This window comes from Grampus griseus (genome assembly GCF_964374135.1).
Source record: "Grampus griseus genome assembly, chromosome: 14".
NCBI lineage: Eukaryota > Metazoa > Chordata > Mammalia > Artiodactyla > Delphinidae > Grampus > Grampus griseus.
Window position 1 is genome coordinate 42183661 of NC_139008.1, and position 13671 is coordinate 42197331.

General features: G+C 48.8%; 1 protein-coding gene across 2 annotated transcripts in view; it reads right to left on the reverse strand.

Annotated features, from left to right (window-relative positions):
- Positions 1 to 13671, reverse strand: part of RALGAPA2 (Ral GTPase activating protein catalytic subunit alpha 2) — a 281459-nt gene that overhangs the window by 107404 nt on the left and 160384 nt on the right. For both annotated transcript variants that reach the window (XM_082670096.1, XM_082670095.1), the window contains 6 exons: positions 12805 to 12913; positions 8531 to 8641; positions 7164 to 7232; positions 6252 to 6389; positions 5589 to 5772; positions 156 to 927 (listed from right to left, as the gene is read on the reverse strand). In XM_082670096.1, the coding sequence (XP_082526222.1) occupies positions 156 to 927; positions 5589 to 5772; positions 6252 to 6389; positions 7164 to 7232; positions 8531 to 8641; positions 12805 to 12913 (1383 nt within the window). The remainder of the gene's footprint in view (positions 1 to 155; positions 928 to 5588; positions 5773 to 6251; positions 6390 to 7163; positions 7233 to 8530; positions 8642 to 12804; positions 12914 to 13671) is intronic.

Below are 13671 nucleotides of genomic sequence, written 5' to 3' on the forward strand. Positions count from 1 at the left end.
TAATTTCATTTCTAGCTTTAATTTAGCAGAAAATAAGCTATAAATCCTGAAATAGAGAAAAATCTCCACTTCTGTTCTGCTTCCCAAACCCAAAACTGATAAGAACTGTCACACAAAAATAAGAAGACAGTTGAAGGTCTAGAGTGGATCGTTACCTTCTGTCCCAAGAATTCATTCCCAAGTCATCGAGCAGCAACCTGCAGAAGTAAAAGGCTCCCCGGGGCTCCACCGGTGATGGCGGCTCCTGGCTGGCAACCTTCATGGCCACGTCCAAGTCGCACCTCTGGACATACTCATCTTCCTGTGCGCTCTGGCGCAGGAGGATCTCGGTGATTTCCTTCTCTTGGGCACGGTTCATTCCACACGGGGGTGGGGAAGGCTCGTTGAGATGGAGCTGTGACGGTAAAAGGCATTCGGGACTTGTGTGGCCAATGTTTTCAAGTAATTTGTTGAGGACGTCCTCCCCCTCCTCAGTCTGAGAAAGATCCCTCTGAGGTCCAGGTGTTTGGTGATGCCAGCCCGAGATCAGGAACGAGGGACTTCTGCCCTTTGGGGCTAAGCAGCCTTCCAGAGGTCCATAGAGCACCTTCCCGTCCCAGGAGTACTTCCCCGAGATGTCCCTCACGATCACTCTCACGTCCGAGGGGGCGCCCTCTGGCGACCCGCCGGGAGGACCCGCCGCGGGTGTCTGCAGGTAGGAGATGAGGGTGCTATCGTTGAACACAAACAATTGCAGGTTCGGGCTCCTGAACACGTCGGGGGAGAGCTCGGCAGCGTCAGCATGTGTGTTGTCGTGGTGCTCACTGACCAAGCTGTGCAGCACGGCGGGGCCCCCGTGCAGGGGGAAGTGTCCCAGGTGGTTCACCAGGTGTGCCATCACCATGCGCGCAGTCAGCGGGATCAGCTCCACGCTCCTTCGCCTCCTCTCTGCCGACAGCAGGACAGGGACACCGAGAGACAGTGGAGAATAAAAGTGAAAAAGGACCACCGCCGGATTGCAATCGGTCCCTAGCACGGTGGATTGTTTTTTTTTAGTCTGGGGATTTTTTCCACCTGTTTTCTCTTTTTGACATTCATTCTACTTGAATTTAAAAGCACAAGTTAGATAGATGGCTGAAAGAACCAACTTACGTGAAGATCTCATTCGGAAAGGGATATTTAAAAATGTGTAGATACAGACATAAACCAGAGACAGATCCCGATCCTGAAGGGGTGACAGTTCTAGGAGCTCCAGGAGGTGGACATCTGCCGTTGGACAGGACGGCAGCGCACAGGGCTGGGGGCTGGGGAGGTGGCCTCGCTCCCCTCAGTGGGTGACGGGAGACATTCATAAGGGATGAACTGAGCCTGGGACTGTTGAAATATATCTGAAGCAATTTGCTTTAGGATTATTGTGGCTATTTATGTTTTGCTGTGAGGTCATTTTAAATATTTAACAGAATCTGATATATTAATAATTCATGGAATTACTTAGAAGGCTTTCACTGAATTTGTAGTTGATGATTAAATGCCCAGGAGCAACTAATTTATAAAATTTTTAAGACTTCAGATGTATAGAAGGACTTGGACAATATCATGTGAAAGGGGGCTGTGTGAAATGTTTGCGATATGAAGGAGAAGCAGATGAAATCCACAAGTAGGGACTGAAACGGTTACTTAAGCCTGAGAACAGTTAGGGAAATCTTAATCCACCAAATTTACAAGGGAACTGCGCATTAATCTAAGAACAGGTCAAAATAAAACCTTTTAATAAAAAAAATCACTAGACATTTAAACAAACTAAGATTTCTAATTTGGGCTTAAAGTTTAGGAAATACTTGATTTCTAAATTCACAGCATGAAAAATCAAATATTAATTAAAACATCAATAACTATAAATATGCTTTCTCATGCTAACCATCCTCCCTCTCAGACAGCAGAAATCTAACTGACTTATTTATACATCATCAATATTATGATGTAAAAATCCTAGAAACGATCAAATCCTAGAATCTAGGAAATTCTGTGTGATGAGTGAGAACCAGACTGTCCTCACTTTTCTTGGATTTCTTCTGAATTTTTTCTTTTTGAGGAACAGGAAATCACGTGTATTCAACAATGAAAAATAAAACTTCATTTAAAAATCGTAACTTTTTAGAAGCAGAGGAGGTCATCTACATCTGTCTCTGAAATGAAATGCTTCTTCCCGACCCTTCTGAAGTGCTCATGATTTCCATACAGCTGAGAAATTTAAACACCTCAACTCATTCCCTTGAAATCACAGTTATGAATGCCTTTGCTTTTGTGTCCATATTAACTTTTTCAAAAGTTACAGATGCTTTTTATTCATGCTTATCATCCCATATGAATACACGCTCCATCAGAAATGTTAATGCTCCAACAACAAAGGTGCAGCCAGCTGGGGGCTCAGAAGTCCATAATGTAAGACACCGCATGGTGATGACACAGTAGCACAGGCTACGAAACTAACAAGAAAGGTCCAACTGGATAAAGGCCATGGCAGAAAACAACAACTGGAAAAGCGACTTTCCTCTACTTTTACTTACATAAGGTTGTACTTTCAACTTGCAGTAAATACAAATTTGTATCTTAATGAATGTGCTTGAATTCTACAATGGGAAATTAACCTGGAGTCACGTTAATCAAGTCATAAACCATGACACACCCAATAAAAACCCCAAATATCTCTGGTACTGAAAAGTAAGGAAGGGAGTATTTGTGAAATAAGAACTGCTCTTCCCTGGCAGACTTCAGCTGCATCAACTGCCCGGGGCTGCCCTGAAAAATAAAGAGGAAGTCTAGACTCCATCTATGAGAAAACAAGCTTGTGACGTCCAAAAAGTATGCAAAAATATATTCCAAATATTTATTTTTCTAAATTTAGAGATGAAATATAAAAACAGTAATGTTAGGTTGTCCTTTAACTTTCATTTTTTTTAAAGCTCCTCCCTTCCCTTCTTCTTAAGCACTTAGGTATTAATGATGAGAAAAGTGAGCAGGTGTCATGACATTGATGGTTCCTCCCCTTGGGTCTCTCCCGCTTGTAACTCTATTTGAAAGTAGTAATTACATCAAATGTGGGAAATGGTCTATGAAAGAATCATCTGACAATAACAGATAAAAATATAACATTGCTTATCAGAAACATTATCTGAGTAGAAGCAGTGTGGTTATAAATGATGAATTAATGACACTGAATGAAAACATCCCTCAAATATGGGCACGTTTTGTTTAACCTGAAATACCTATATCTTTATGTTTCCTCTTCATTCTTAACACGGATGTACTTATTTGGCTAGAGAGGCTGTGGGTGCTAGTACGTTTTTAAGCCTTGTTTTTTAACTTAGTAAATATGTTAGAGAATTTTAAAACTCCTTTGCCATAGAAGTTTAAACCTCATTTTGAGTAACACAGAGCTGTGTTAGGACAAGTTTGCATAAGGTCCTGAGGTTTTCTGGAGAATGAATGGTCAAGTCAAAGAGTGTTGGACATTGAAAGAAAGTGGTACAAAAATTTAAATGTGCAATTTTAGGTTTATCCTTTTTCATTACCCTATTAATCTTCTGCCATTTTTCTGTGAAGAGTCATAATCAGCAGGGAACCTGTTTTTGGACTACAAGGTAGGAAACAGCAAAAAGAAATAGATCAAAGGTCATTTTACTGAAAAAAAAATGTTTTGAATTTACAACTGTGGGAAAAAAGTGTCAAGAAAAGATTGCAACTGGAAAGAACAGGGGACTCCAGAAGGAGACCCACAAATGACGAAGCAAATGGGCGACACAACGTGACGAGGTGTCTCGTGCTGCCAGCCAGCAACACAACCCCGATCAGTCTTCTGTCTCCACTACGCAAAACCCCGAGTGAAGAATTCACTGTTCCACGACCCTGTGGATAAACCTTAAATCCACATTCCACCTCTGTTACTTCTGACCTGTACACCCTTGGGAAAATCCCTTTGCCTTGGTCTGCTCGTCTATAAAAGGAGCTAAAATGAGGCCTCGCTCCCGACTGGCGCCCCACTCCCAGCCAGAAGCACACCCTGGACTCTGCAGTCTTGCAAACACAGCCCTGGACCTGAACCCTCACTGGCTAATGCCGCTGTGTCCTTCCTCCCTTCCCAGGAGGCCCCACAGGGGACTGTCTTGGGGCTCCAAACAGTCACGCCCCAGGTCACCTGCTCATGCTGTCTGGCTGCAGACCAACCACGCTGTGCAAAGTATTCAGCAAAACCCACCACCAGACACTTGGTTGGGAAATAAAACAGCTGCTGTTCTGGTCTCACCCTCCCCGAGCTTCTGGAAGCCTGTGACCCTGCTGACCTTCTTCAGCTCCTTGTCTGCTTTCTTCCCTTGACCTCCTAGAAATGACTCCTTTTGGTTCTTTGTCCATTTCCCTGACTTTGTTTTCCTGGTGACACGCCCTCGCTCCTTTTTCTTTAAGGAAGTTTTACCTGCAAGGTTCTGTTCTTAGGCCTATGTTTTTAACTTGTAAAGTCCATAACATTTTCATGGATGATCTAACACTCTATACCCACATTTTTTTTTAACTTTTTTTTTTTTTTTTGCGGTACATGGGCCTCTCACTGTTGTGGCCTCTCCCGTTGCGGAGCACAGGCTCTGGACACGCAGGCTCAGCGGCCATGGCTCGCAGGCGCAGCCGCTCCACGACACGTGGGATCCTCCCGGACCGGGGCACGAGCCCGTGTCCCCTGCATCGGCAGGCGGACTCTCAACCACTGCGCCGCCAGGGAAGCCCCTTAACTTTTAATTTTTGAGACAACTGAAGATTCACACGCACTTGTAAGAAATAATACAGAGAGAGCCCAGATATCCTTCACCCGAATGGTAACATCTTGAGTAACAATATTATAATATCACATTTGTCATCGAAAGAATTCATCAGTCTTCAGAGTTCACTAGTTTCAGTGCGTGTGTGTATGTGAGTCTAGGCATATAGATGGCATCTATCACACATACAGATGACACATCCACATGCTGACTCATATTCCAAGGCCTAGAGATGGGCTCTTGTCATTTGGGGAGAAGGTGGTTAGGGGGGTAAGCACAGCCCCGAGGTCCTGACACACCCACATGTCTACGAGGGGACCTCCGCCGGGAGCAGAGTGGCCTCACACCATCCCTTTGTGATGCCCGCCTGGTCCCGACGCTCTACCAGCTCCTCGCAAAGTCAGCCCGTCCTTCCAAGTCTGGCTTAGGTCCTTCTCTGTGGGAAGCCCCTATGGTGCTGCCGGGCCACACACGAGTCCTTCTGCCTGAATCCTGTCGCCACCCCCACCCCCCGCCACCATGAGATGAAAAGCTCCTTGGGGACAGAAAATGGACTGTGTTTGTGGGTTTGTGGGTCCCGTGCGTCCTCGATAATACAAAATTTAACTAAGATGGGAAAAGAAAGGCGAGGAGAACAGAAAAAGAGAGGAAACGAGGAAGGAAGGACTTGCTATCACAGAGCACTCTAGAAACCTGGATTTCAACCACCAGATTCTTAAAAAGTAACACAGCGAGTATTAACAAATGGCTACCGTCTTTCCTTTTCCTGTCAACTGGGATGACTATTCTGAAGAATCTTACCCTCTTCGACAGTAAGCAGGTTGCCCAGTTCTGCTGATGAATGAAATTGGACCGGCTCAGAATTCTTCACGTTTGCCAGTGGGAGGAAGGGGTCGTAATCCGCGGATGACAGGTCAGCCAGGGTCAGGGTGTAGCGGCTCTGCTGGGTGTAAGTGCTTGAGCCGCAAACACAGCAGTGCAGAACCTGTGAAGCATGGAAGGGATTGTGTGCCAGGGATGCCCCCAACCTCCTGCCCCCTGACGACCTGTCAAACTACAACAGCACTTAGGAGGCTAACTGGGACCATTATACTTTTTCTTCCTTTGATAAACAGATTTTGTCCAACTAAGGCTGTGGATATTCCTACAACAGAAACAGTTCTTTTCATAACGAAGCAGATACAGACCACGTCCCATGAACACTGGGGGATTCTGACCAAACTGCAGTTGTTTGACGATAGCAGTTGGGTAAAGTGCGCGCATCGTGAACTGGGTAACCACTGCTTCTCTAGGATAACTGTTCTGCTCTCACTCCTTAAGTCATTCATTTCTTTTAAAATGCTGAACCCCCATAAATCCTTGTCAAAAGGGCACAGATAAGTATGTGAATGCCTAAAACCTGTTTTGGTGATTCTCTGATGCTGCAGTCCACGCTCCGTGCCCCGAGGCCTAGGGGAGACTCACCCTGTAGATGTAATCCAGCAAGGGGGTCCGGGCCGCGGGCTGCTCGTCCAGGGCCGCCGTGGACACGGGGTGGAGGAGGGTGCCCGCCGGCAGCGCCATGCACCAGTCCAGGAGGCAGAGCAGCAGGGACACGAGGAACTGGAAGACGAAGCAGACCCAGAGCCTCAGGCTGCAGCCTCGCAGACTCCACCCCAAGTGACAGCAAACCTTCAGTGAAGCAGAACCTTCCCGGCATCGCAGCCATTGTTCAGGGACACAGAAATGAATGAGGTTTTCACAGAGAGGCTGTTAGGGCCCGTCCTAACAGGGGATATTATAGATATCCTTGTTTGTTGTTTTTTATTTTTTTGCGGTACTCAGGCCTCTCACTGCTGTGGCCTCTCCCATTGCGGAGCACAGGCTCCGGACGCGCAGGCTCAGCGGCCATGGCTCACGGGCCCAGCCGCTCCGCGGCAGCTCCTAACAGGGGATATTATAAAGGATAGCCCTGTATGTGATAGTATTTGCCATCTGTTTTATTACATTCTTAAAAAACAAACTCTAGAGGGCCTCCCTGGTGGCGCAGTGGTTGAAAGTCCGCCTGCCGATGCAGGGGACACGGGTTCGTGCCCCGGTCTGGGAAGATCCCACATGCCGCGGGGTGGCTGGGCCCGTGAGCCATGGCCACTGAACCTGCGCGTCTGGAGCCTGTGCTCCGCAACGGGAGGGGCCACAACAGTGAGAGGCCCGCGTACCGCAAAAAAAAAAAAAACCCTCTAGAGATTGGGATTGACATATATACACTAATATGTATAAAATGGATAACTAGTAAGAACCTGCTGTATAAAAAAATAAATAAAATTCTAAAAAAAAAAAGTGCCATTCTGTAAAAAAAACAAAGTCTAGGGAGGACCTGGCCGATGTGCCACTTACCTTCTTGTCTGCTTCCACTGAGGAGTGCTCTGCACTTGGTAAAAGAAAAGCAATCGTGGCCACGAGGATCTGCAGAGAAGACAAATTCCCAATCAAACAGACCCCAGTAACAGTTCTGGAAGCCGTGTGAAAGGAGGCCCAGGACGGCCTTGCCACTAAAGCCAGCCTGGTGCCAACCCCCAGAGGAAGGTGACATCAAGCGAAGAGTCACCTCAGAGATTTGTGTGACCTGAAAACCAGAAGGCGATGGCCATGCCTGTTTCCACTCTGCTGGCAGTGAAATCGGGGGCCCAGAGGAAGGAGTATTTCTCTCTGCAGTCACACAATCTCCATTTTCCATCTCCACACTTCTCACAAGGAAAGCAACAAATACTTGCAAAAGTAATTCTGAAGATGCTCCCATTTACTTTTCTTATAAATTACCCCAGGTCTCCCCACACCTGCGGCTGCAGGGTAACAGCACCACTTTCATTCTCAAAGGTATTCCAGTTTAGGTGATAAATTATATGGTCGCCCTAAAACCCAACTATAACCCAACTATACATTTTGCAGCAGCTTATATGCCTATCGTCCAAAGTTCTGTTTCACTCTAGGTCCCTTGAGGTTGAAAATCGCTTGTGATTTCTGCTGTATCTCTGAGAGAACAAAGTGACCTCACGGGTGAAATTTGTCTAGGGCTGAGAGAAAATAAATCACATCCCTTCCTCTGCACTGGGTGTGTACAGAACAGGGCATGTTTAAAGAAGGGCAGCGACAAAACCTGGCAGGAACGGCCGAGCCTTACCAACCACACCTACAGGGTGAGGGTACCTGCCCCTGTGCCAGCCGGCACCTTCACGTGCCACTGACATCCGGGGTGTTTTCGTGGAGAAGGTTCTTCCTGTTCCTCTCGCCCCCGTCCTCCACCAGTGACCCCACGGAGGGTATTACAGTCGTAATCTCATTACAGCCGGGCGATCACGCTATGGCAGAAAGCTCGGTCCGGGTCTTCAGTCTGGGAGAGGCCCCCACACCCCACCCCCGCCCACACACACAGGGCATCACAACCAGCTGCCGACTCCTTGTTGGCACCATCCAAATTACTCTGGATGAATGAAGCCCAATCAACAAAAGGTCTCTTTGTTGTGGCCGTGTTTGCCTTTCAAACTCCCCAAGTGTAAGGCTGCCCTGGAACACTGGTGGCTTCTACGTGGTGCCTGAAATCGCAGCTGAGAAGAACCAGCGCAATTTACTCTGAAAATGGGTGACTCACACGGCAGTTTAATGGTTGGTTCTCCAACCATTATTTGAGTATCTAGAATTAATTAAATATCCAATGTAATAAAAGGGACACGCTGATGTTTGAGCATTATGGGAAAAAGACTTACTTCTGCAATTTTCCGAGGCAGAGAGGTTTCAAACATCTGAAGCTTTTCCCAGTAGGAAACCAGCAACTGAAGCACATCACAAGCTACCTGGGCCACGATTTTGTTAGGAAACTAGAAAAGAAAACAAAACCCCAAACGAAATAACCTCACTTCACGTGTGCAGTACTCCTAAAGGAGAACCCACAACGACTTCTTTCCAGCTCCATTTGGGGATCCATGTCCCTGTTGTGCATTAAATATATGAAAAATGTATCTTATCACCAGACAGTTTGTATGCGGTCACTGTCCTGTAACTGCCTTCTGCTAGACTAGCTGTACTAATTTACATAACATTCTATAGAAACAAGTAGTTGTCATTTAATCATTTGGAAATTAAAAGCATAAATTCAAATGCCTTATTCAGATCACACAAATGATAGTTTTGCCAACTGGAGGAAACTGAAATGTAGTACATTATTGAGTACCCCCTGTGTACTGAACCTCTAACGAGAATTGTGCTCATTTTCGCCTTGATAACTCTTCATTAACAGCTCCATAAGGCAGTCGCTATCTTCATTTTACACTTGGGGAAACAAGGATTGATCAAAAGCCTTTCTATCCGATGAAATTAAACTTAACCTGCACATATGACATTCTAAGAAATGTGAAAAATGTGAGCTAGGAGAACATAATTCAAAGTTATGGGATATTCGGTTATTATTGAGTCTGTTTTCTGCGTCTGGCGTGTGCTCAGGGTCCTCTAGGTGCCCCTGTTTCTTGGGAGATGGCACAGCAATGGGGCAGTTCTCGCAGGGACTGTGGGCTGGGGGGGGTGTGGGGGAGGGATGAAGACTCCCAGTGCTCCCTCCCTGGCCAGACCCTGGGCCACACTGCCATCCACACCCCACCATCTAGGGCAGAACGCTTTGTCACCAAATCTGTGTCCCTGTCTAGGGAGACCTCTGGACTTGCGTCTCAGCTATTTCCACCTCAGGAGCTCCAGGTTGCAGGAAGCAGATGCCAACTGACCAGAGGGCCACAAAAACAACAGAGAGAAGTCAACATTTAGCAGCTCAGTGACAAATCACAGTATGAGATGGGAAAGGTGGTCAGTTTTACTTCTACAGAACAGTTACTGACTGCTCCCCTCCTGACAGGCACAAGGAAACCTGGGGTGAGAGCATCTGCCCCAAGGGGCTCTGCACAGCCTCCTCCGGCCACCCAGATCTCCCGCCCCCTGACCCTCATGGCCTCTGTCCACTCCTCAAACACTCTGACTTATTTCTGCCCCAGGGCCTTTGCACCTGCTCCTTGCTCTGCCTGGGACACTCATTCCCCAGGTCTGCACTCGGCAGGTGCTGCCACATTTTTCAGATCACGACTCAAGATGTCATCTCCCCCATGAGGCCACCAAGACTGTCCAAAGGCATGGAGCCCACCCCCTCCAGCTCTTCCGTTCCATCCTCCTCCCCTGCTGTAATTTCTAGATGGCATTAAGGGCTATCAGAGCTGATCCTCTGTGTTTGTTTGCTTGTTGTTTTGTGTGTTTATCTTCTTGCATCTTATTCTCTGTCGTATTCCTAATGCTGAGCACAGCCCCAAGGAGGTCTGAGGGGACGTCGGAATGTGGAGGGAGAGGAAGAGTAAGAGTGGGCACTGGGGGCATTTCTGCTGCGTCCCGCTGGTCGGGTCACATGGTAGAAACATAAGGTTGGCATGGCTCTTGCATTATGGCCGGAGACAGACGAGGTGACAATGGTGAAATGAGGGACATGGCAGACAAGAGGGCAGAGAGGGATGAGGCGTGAGAGGTGGGGGCAGATGACAGAGAGAAGCCACTGGGGCCGGGGGGGGGGCGGGGGAAGGGAGGGGGAGAGCTGTGCTGAGCCGGGAAGAACGTGGGGTCGGGCAGGGGCCAGTTTCCTTCCAGGCAGTGGGCCCAGGGCCCAGGGTGCAGGCACCAAGGCAAGAAGAGTCAAGAAGAGTCGCTGTGGAGGTCTGCGAGGGCGGTGGTGTTCCTGACACGTGGAGGGCTGCGGGATGTGGGGATGAAACGTATCACCCACTTGCTCACCAGCACATGCCCACGGGGTACCAACAATGTACCCGGCACTGAATGAGCAGCACAGAGGACACAGGTACAGGGTGACAAGGTCCCTGCTCTGAAGGAACTGGCAGCTTGGTGCAGCAGACAGGGGCCCGCTCACGGACGTCCCTCTCTGGCAGCAGCACGGAGGGCAGATCTGCAGGTCCAGGCTCGGGCCATGGGGGTCGGGGTGGGGGTGGGCTGGGGAGGAGGCCGAGGGAGCCAGCTCTGGTAGGGGTGGCCCCGGGCAGCAGGCGGGAGTGATCGAAGGCCGTTCAGGACCCGGTGACCAGGACCATGGTGGTGAGGAAGGGAGAGGCGACTATGGCTCCTAAGATGGGCAAGGGAAGGAGGACAGTGGGGCTGAGGGCAGGAACGCAGGGCCCGAGCGCCGATGCTGCCACTCGCCCATGAGGATGCCGGAGTCTGTAAGTCTGGCTCTGGCTTAGCAGAGTCCCACCCCGCTGCCCACACGAGCTCCCGCCCGCAACAAACGAGTAGCCGAGTGGACTTCTCCAGAGGCTGCACAGCCCTTTGTTCCCATCGCTGTCACGGCCAGAGGCTGGTTTTTATCGACACCCCCTGGCGGGCGCTTCCCTACCTTTGCTGCCCATGCCCTTCCCGTGCCTGAGGGGACACCTATGTCAACCTCGCCAAGCGCTCCTGGAGGGCACGTTTCCAGCAGAGCAGAGCCCGGAGACGGAGCCATGCAAAGCCCACAGGCAGAACTCGTGCTCCCTGCTGCCAACCGGGCAGGTAGGGCCGAGCCTCCTCCTCCCCCCCCACCCCCACCCCTGTTCCTTCTCCTCCCCTTCTCCCCCTCCCCTCCCCCTCTTCCCCCTCCCCTCCCCCTCTTCCCCCTCCTCTCCCCTGCGCTCTCCTCCCCCTGGTAGAGCCCCAAGCCCCCTAAGGCCCTCTTCCCTCCTCCTCCTCCCTCCTTCTCCCCCTCCTCCCCCTCCCTCCTTCTCCCCCCTCTTCCCCCTCCCCTCCCCCTCTTCCCCCTCCCCACCCCCTCTTCCCCCTCCTCTCCCCTGCACTCTCCTCCCCCTGGTAGAGCCCCAAGCCCCCTAAGGCACTCTTCCCTCCTCTTCCTCCCCCCTTCTCCCCCTCCTCCTCTTCCCCCTCCTCCCCTCCCCTCCCCCTCCTCCTCTCCCCTCCCCCTCCTCCCCCTCCCCTCCCCTGCGCTCTCCTCCACCTGGTAGAGCCCCAAGCCCCCTAAGGCCCTCTTCCCAGAGTGGCCGCTCACCGTCCCCCGTGCTCCTTGAGGCTGCTCTTTCCTCTCTGGCCCTCGGTTCTCTTATATTGATGTGCTCCCCCTTCCAACCAGCACGGCGACACAGGCACTGAAAGGTGAGGGAGCTGCCCCAGGGCCCAGGACTTCTGTCCAGGAGTTCTCCTCTGTTATTTACAATGTTTAAAGGGAGGCCAATCTGACTGATCCTGGCCCTCTGATTTCTCAGCAATTCAAGCTGGAGCAGGTTCCCTGGCCTTCCCCTTAGTCGCCTTCTCTTTTATTTCTAAAATGGGGGAAGCAGCAGTGTCCACAGGGGTGGCGGGATTCCATGGCTCAGTCCGTGCACTGCGCTGGGACGCCCCTGACAGGGCAAGGGCTCGACACGGCAGGTACATTCTCTTCTGCTGCCTTAATGTTTCTCCTCATAATAATAGAAAAATTAAAGAACTTTTTGAAAATTTACAGAAATACTAAGAAAAATCTGGCCCAGCATGAGGTGAGCACGCAGCACATGGCAGCCCTTCTTACTAACAAAGCCAAGGAAGACAGACATCCTCAAAGTGCCCAAGGCCCCACTGACGTGAAGCACTCAGGCTGTTGCCCAGGAGCTGTCTGGTCTCTCCTGGTCCTGCCGAGGAGGCCAGGGCATGAAACCCCACTTTCTTGTCACTCCAACCCACAGGTGACAGGCATCCTGCCCCAGGAGCTGCCCAGCCACCAGAGGAACCCACTGGGCCGGTCCACGAAGCTCAGGCTATGGACAGCCAGGCTGCAGCCGCCAGTGGGTAAGCAGCCATGGGTGGCTTTGCCAGGACCCCTCACAGAACGTTCAACGTGGCTCTGAGAGAAAAGATTTCTGAATCAAAACTTCTCTGTAATGTAGGGGGAAACAGAAATGGGGCTAATTCAAACTAAAATGGGTTGAATACCTGGGAAACAGCTTAATGTCAAATACACATGACGAACTGGCAATACCTTCAAAGTGACGCCTATCACGTTGACGGCCTCTCTCAGCTGAGGATGGTTCGTGCCCTGTGCAAGCTCTTCACAGATCCAGACGCCCAGGGAGCAAATGGCAATGCACCTTTTGAAAAAGAAGGAGACAAGGAGGAAAACTCTCACGAAGAGATGAATTTTCTTGGTATTTTCAAATGACAAAATATTTTAAGCCTTGTTTATAAAGTACAAAAGTTACAGACATATTAACAAAATGTCTTCTTGAGAAAAAAGATAAGGTACCCTCAACAGACCAGTTTTCAGGACAAATAGAAATATTCATAATGGTTAGTAATTAAATATTTAATGAAATAAATGGTATATTTTCTGTTAATTGTCACAGCACATTATCACTTATTTTTGCTGAAACTAATTTTTTTATTACAATTTCTTGCTTCAGGATATTTTTGAGGAAGAATCAAAAACATGAATCTTAGAAGATTGTTGGAAATTGAGTTTGTAATTGTTTTCCTTACAATAAGATACACAACACTTACCAAAAACAGAGGACAAATCCTGTATTTTATCGTAAAGAATACCTGAGTACAACTTTCAAAACAAGTTTCACTGTTACTTCTTTTAAACAATGTGTTAAGACAAAATACTCTTTAAGTTGCATACTCCTTTAAAAATTACCTTTCTCAATTATAAATCAAGATTGGATGGTAATTCTCTTTGGAATTGATACACTCAATATCTTTTGCAATGATCAAAAAGTCACATTCTTCTGAACGTTTCCTGAATGCATGTATATGAAATTTAAATGCTTGCCCCCCAACCTGCTCACTTTCTGAACAAAAAGGGGCTTCAAACCACTACTTGGAACCAGATGCTTGCTGTAATATG